The 6,280-nt window shown below is 36.4% G+C and overlaps 1 protein-coding gene across 1 annotated transcript in view; it reads left to right on the plus strand.

The window, feature by feature from the left end:
- Nucleotides 1-801: 801 nt before the first annotated feature.
- The window catches only part of LOC107740282 (N-terminal EF-hand calcium-binding protein 1-like), a 45,477-nt gene continuing 39,998 nt past the window's right edge, over nt 802-6,280 (plus strand). Inside the window, exon 1 of the mRNA XM_016552661.1 lies at nt 802-1,050. Coding sequence (XP_016408147.1) covers nt 928-1,050 — 123 coding nt within the window. The 5' untranslated portion in view covers nt 802-927. The remainder of the gene's footprint in view (nt 1,051-6,280) is intronic.

Genomic DNA, 6,280 nt, shown 5'->3' on the forward strand with positions numbered 1-6,280 from the left:
ACTGGGCAGAAGGTTCACCTTCCAACAGGACAATGACCCTAAGCACACAGCAAGAGTGGCTTATAGACAACTGTGTGAATGGCCCTGAGTGGCCCAGCCACAGCCTGGGCTTGAACCCAATCTAACATTTCTGGAGGAACCTGAAAATGTGCGTCTGCCCCCATCCAACCTGACAGAGCTGGAGAGGTGAAGAGGCGAGGAGAAGAATGGCAGATAATTGCCAAATGATGATGATTAAAGCTTGTCGCATCATACCCAAAAAAATTGAGGCTGTAATTGGTGCCAAAAGTGCTTCAACAAAGTATTGAGCAAACGCTGTGAATTATGTTATGTACATTTTTTTTTTTTTAATACATTTGCAAAGATTTCAAACTTCTTTCACGTTGTCATTATGGGGTATTGTTGTAGAATTTTGAGGAAAATAATGCATTTAATCAATTTTGGAATAAGGCTGTAACACTACAAAATGTGGAAAAAGTGAAGCGCTGTGAATACTTTCCGGATGCACTATATATATGATGTAAATAGACGAGACATTATCTAATTAAATATGCGCTAATTTGCACATATTTCCAGAACAGAAATCGCCACTTTTAATAAAGCCAGATTAAAAGTTAAAGTTCTTCACAGAGGAGATTTTGGATATGTCTTTTTATCACTCCATAAATCTTGTCAACAGAAAGAAAAAAAAAATCAACAGTGATTCACAAGCGCTTTTCGAATCAGTTCGTCCGAATCATTCAAAAGAACCGGTTCAGTCGAAAGAACGATTCTTTTGCGTTCACTAGTATTCCTCAGCATCAGCAGCATTCGCCCAGAAGACTAGCGCCGTGCTGCTGTTCGCACCCCAGTTCCGAGATCTGCTTGTATATCGGTGTCTTAAAGTGCATATTCTTCTTCCTAAATTCTTAAGCAGCTCGTTTAAAGATGTTGGCGTGCACTGAAATGATCACGATGTGTCTCCAGTCGGCGAAGCGCGAGCATCTCCGCTCCAAACAGCAGCAGCATCAGATGCAGGATGCGGTTCACGGACTGCCCATCTTTCACGATGTAAGTAGCCAAACGTTCGGTCAATGAACCCACCAATAGGTGACCATGCAAACATTAACCTTGAACCCAAGAACACAAGTCATTGTGTCACTTCTATTAATGTAGGACAGAGAGGGTGGTTATGCACATATGAAAATATAATCTTAAAATAGGTTATGCTATAAAGCACTGATTGCTATAGGTACAGTTTGGGGAATAAATAATGCATAAGCTTATGCGATTATAAAGCAGAAGAAGAAGAAGAAGAAAATCCAAATGCATTGTCATGTCTTATCCAAGTCTTCCATTGTGACATCAGAAAGCCGGTATATAGTAGCTATACAGTATATATAGATCATTTACATATTTAAGACCTAATGCATATGTAATAAAGAGGCTTTAATATACATATGAACATAAATTGTCATCTCTTTTTATTAGTGAGAATGCCTTTGTCATTCGCACTCCCAGTCAGTATGGTCATGCTTATTGACTTTGATGCTTTCATGCATTTATGTTGTACAATTAAACAATTTCTGCAGCCACTGATGAAGCATATATGAGAGACCTGACTGTCACGATTTCCTTCTTTTCTACAATGCAATGTGATATATTCTCTTGGATAGATTGTATGTGTTCAAATGTTTGTTTTTGTGTTCATATTATTATTATTATTATTATTATTATTGTTCAGAATTTCTAATCAAGTAGAGCTTTTAGCATAGAAATTGAATTATAGTCAAAATATAATCAAGGACATCATCAATACTGCATTGCATTGATACTTATATAATCTTCCTGTATTTCATCTGTCTTGCATGTTTATTGCATGTGTTGTGGATGTGTTTAATGTAAAATCATTGTACAAGCAGTACCTGCTTCAGCACCTTTAAGGCTGTGTGCAGTTGATAAAAAGTTGCAGATGTTCTCTCAGCAGGGTTAAGTAAGCTGTCATAGAGGGGGTCTGACAACAGAGAGGATGTGTGTGTGTGTGTGTGTGTGTGTGTGTGTGGGTGTGTTTGTGTGTATGTGTGTATGTGCATGCTTGTCCTTAAAGTCAGCCTGAAATCAAAATTGACCTTATTTAGCACATGTTCCTGGTCTTATTTTGCATGACTCATTAGTGCAATCTTTAATTCAAAAGCATTAACTTGCTCTGTCTCTGAGACAACTCTCCTTTTTTTGGCTGCAGGCATTTGGTTAATGTTAACCAGAAGCCAAATACTCTTAAGTCATTGTTGTTGTACATGCTTTCTAAAATCGTAACTGAAATAATATGGCAATAATATCAAATAATGATTGATTTGAAAAAGAAGCATCACCACTGGGATAAGTGGAGAAGCTCTGGAGAGTGAAATTGATCTTCCATTGCAATCCACATTCAGATCTAGCATTGTGATATGAAACGCTTGCTTTTCTTGATCTAATCAATTCCAGATGGATAAAATCAAGTCCCATCCTACATTTTTATTCTCTCATATCCTCCTTCCCCATCACATTATGGGTCGCAGAGATTTTATGTTAACTTTACACGCAGCTCCAGCTTTTGTTGTCTGTAAATTAAGAGTTCGACGTGTGCATTTGGGAGATACAAAAACTCAAAGCATCGTGTTTGTATCTTAAGCTTTCGTCCTTTAGCGTGCGCTTGGGGAAGAAAAGTTGCGTGTCTTTGATCATCACTGCAGATACAGAAAAGTTTTCTGACAGTTCTGATGTGCATCATGATTAATGTTGCTGTGCTGCTTGGATGAATTCAATCTGTTCAAGCGCAGGCTGATCTCAGCGTGTGATTCTGTCATATACTCTCATAGTTTCATTAAAGAGACGATTGCTAATGTTGTTGTCTTTTGCCTTGCATTTCAGATCATGTTGAAGCATCTCTTATTTATGAATTTGTCTTCAGGATGTAGAATTATGCATGAAATTAAATATTGCAGGAACTGCTACTGAGCATTCTCATATCATCACCAAACTAGAGTTTTACATTTTATGAAGAGGTAATTGTAAGTGCAAGAACTCACAGCCAGATTCTAGAGTGTTTTAATGTGTTGCTAGGATGTTCTAGGTGGTTGCTAGGGCGTTGCATACTGTCTGGCGTGAAAATAGCAGCATGTATATGGAAATGTAATGTATGACATAGATTGTCCAATATCAAGAGTCATATTGCCATATATGTTATTTATTAGGCTATATATATAATTTTCACATACGTGAATTCTCTATGTAAATATATGTTTATAACATATTTATAAACTTCCCATGGTAAAATTTGTAAATGTACATATGTTAATATTATCTATATAATGCAACTATTAAAACAACATATATGCAAAACATCTTTTGGTTTATATATATATATATATATTTTTTTTTTAAGTACATGTCTATCTTTTATATTATATAATATAAACATGCTGAACAGGTTTAAGGATGGATACATGACATATATGTCCAAAAATATATTACACATACATAAACATATGTATTTGTTTGGGCTAGACCTGTTAATGTATGAAATTGCTCCAATTTATTATAGGTTTCATATATTTTTACTTCACATATGACAATATATTTAATATATGGAAATGTAATGTATGTATGTATCAGATTGAGATTATTTGCAGAAAATATTTCCCCTAGGGATAAATGACCCATACTGAAAGAAATGAGGTACATGACCTGCTAATTAAAATATTACATGACATTAAAAGTTGCTTTTGTAAAAAAAGTGACATCAAAAAGTAAAAGTGTTAAAATATCGCTTCTCGCAACACGCGGACAGAGGCTGTGTTTGTGGGAGGTATGTATTCGCTCCCCGAGGCGATAATTGCTAATCATCTTTCCCGGGGTTCATATCCTCGAAATTTCTAAAGCCGACTGACATGAGAAGAGTGAACAGCTACTTATAATTCCCTCGGCCCGCGTTTGAAGCTCTTGTGCGCTGATACTGAACCGTGGGCTCTGAAGGAGAAAGAGATTTGGATTAACTAAGATGCTGTCAGGCCTATTTATAAACCGTGACTCAACTGATATTGTGCTTTGTGAATCGTTTGTTCTCTTTCTAGTGAACAAAGTCAGTAGGACCCGTGTCTCCCCACTGGCTCAACACCTGCCAGAGAGCCATTGGAAACGATCTCTCGGCAGGAAGCTCAGATGACCTTTAAAGGACATTGTTAATGATGCATTATCCTACACTTATCTTTTGGCAATGCTCTATCGCACATCTGGCTTTTACAAACCTTATTGTGTCATATAAAGCTGAAGAATCAACACACATGCGACCTGCTCTTCATAAGCGAAGTATATTTCACCTTTTGATCTCCATCCCGGTGTGGTTTTGCTTAGATTAATCTGCTCTAAAGGGATTAGTCAGCGCTGTTTGACTGTGTGGCTCTCAGCCAAATGCACACAGTGTGTGAATCCAACTATTGGTTTTAGTTAATACCATTTGTCTGAATGACATTTTAATTCTGCAAGCCAGTTAGCTGTGTTTTAAAGTTGTTTGTATTTTATTAAGCTTGTGAAACTGCACTTTTTATGTAAATGTTAAAGGAATAGTTCATCCAGAAAAAAACATTCAGGCATATTTGGTCTCTTCAGTGGCATTTTTAACGGAATAGTTACTCACTAAGAAATTACAGTTTGCTGAAAATGTACTCTCAGGCCACCCAATTTAGCATTGCATGGATCCTCTGCAGTGAATGGGTGCCGTCAGAATGAGAGTCCAAACAGCTGATAAAAACATCACAATAATCCGAGTAAATTTGTGGATTATTGTGATGCTTGCAATAGTTAATTATGACCAAATTAAGAGCAAAAAAAGCATTTTTTGTCTATACATGAACTTGAATGAGATTTCAGAGCTTCAGCAGAGGAAAAGATTATCATAACAGCATGAGGATTAATAAATAATCACAGAATTTAAATTTTTGCATGAAATGTTCCTTTAAATTAAATCTCAAAGATCTAAGATTAATCCATTTGCACAAACTGCTTTTTATAAATGGTTATGTTGTTAATATTGAGGCCTAGACAGAAAATAACTGAGCTGTTATTCTGAAGGTGACACCTACTTCAGCTTGTTTTTGCTTTGTTTTGCTGTAAAATTCAAACACTTGCAGCTGTGTTTTATAAGATATAATAAACTGGCCACCTGACAATGTACAGTATGTAGATCCCAGAGGAGAAATTCAGCTCTCCGTAGTGGTGCTTACAAAGACCAGAGCTTCATAAAAGAAGTAAACAGCAGAGAAGTGACTTCAAAAAATAAGATAGCATAAAAAATGAGGAAAAATGAGCAGAACTTGTGCATATGAAAAAAAATCACATAAACACATAACAAATAAAATACATTGCTATCAATATGATATTTTGTAATAGAACAGGTGAAAAAAAAAGGTATCAAAAATAGCTGAACGTGAGTTTTCTGACCTAGAACCTATATTTATATTGGAAATATATTAAACCCTTGTATGCAGCCTCGTATGTTCACTAATTCAATCACAGAATAAGCAGAGACCTGCAGGTAATGTGATATAATTGAAGACTGGGGCTTGTAAATAGATGCTAGAACAAACCCTTGTGGCTATCGACTTGTACACTCTTAAAAATAAAGGTGCTTCACGATGCCATAGAAGAACTTTTTTGTCTAAATGGTTCCATAAAGAACCTTTAACATCTGAAGAACTCATTCTTCAGATTCTAAAAAGGTAAGAAACAGATGGTTCTTTAAAGAACCTTTGACTGAATGGTTCTTTGTGGAACCAAAAATGGTTCTTCTATGGCATTGCTGTGAAGAGCCTTTTAAGCACTAAGAGTGTATTGACAGTAAGTTGCCCATCGAAAGTGAAGACCAGATGGTGTTAAAAGCACTAAAAAAATAGGCTTGCCGCGATAGACGGTGCTGACGGTGATACCGGTGTTAAGCCGCTACACCGGTTACGTCACTTGCCCACCACGGCACCGACCCCCACCGTCATTTAGATTTTTTTATATTAATAAAAATCATTTAGTTCAGTAAAGAACAGACACTACAATTAAAAACTGAACGCGGCTGCTCAATAACTGCTGCTAATTCGAAAGTGAAAGTCAAATGTGTACGGCGCTTTTAAGCGAAGCGAAGGAAAGCGAGAAAAAGAGGGAAATTCAAACAAAATAAAAACGAACAATTGCTTTATGCCGAGTTGCGGCTATTTGAAAGTGAAATTAAAATGCGCATGCCGCTTTTACAAGCTATTTAAAAGCGAAGGAA

The sequence above is a fragment of the Sinocyclocheilus rhinocerous genome, unplaced genomic scaffold (genome assembly GCF_001515625.1).
Source record: "Sinocyclocheilus rhinocerous isolate Xijiao unplaced genomic scaffold, SAMN03320098_v1.1 scaffold795, whole genome shotgun sequence".
In the NCBI taxonomy this organism is placed as follows: domain Eukaryota; kingdom Metazoa; phylum Chordata; class Actinopteri; order Cypriniformes; family Cyprinidae; genus Sinocyclocheilus; species Sinocyclocheilus rhinocerous.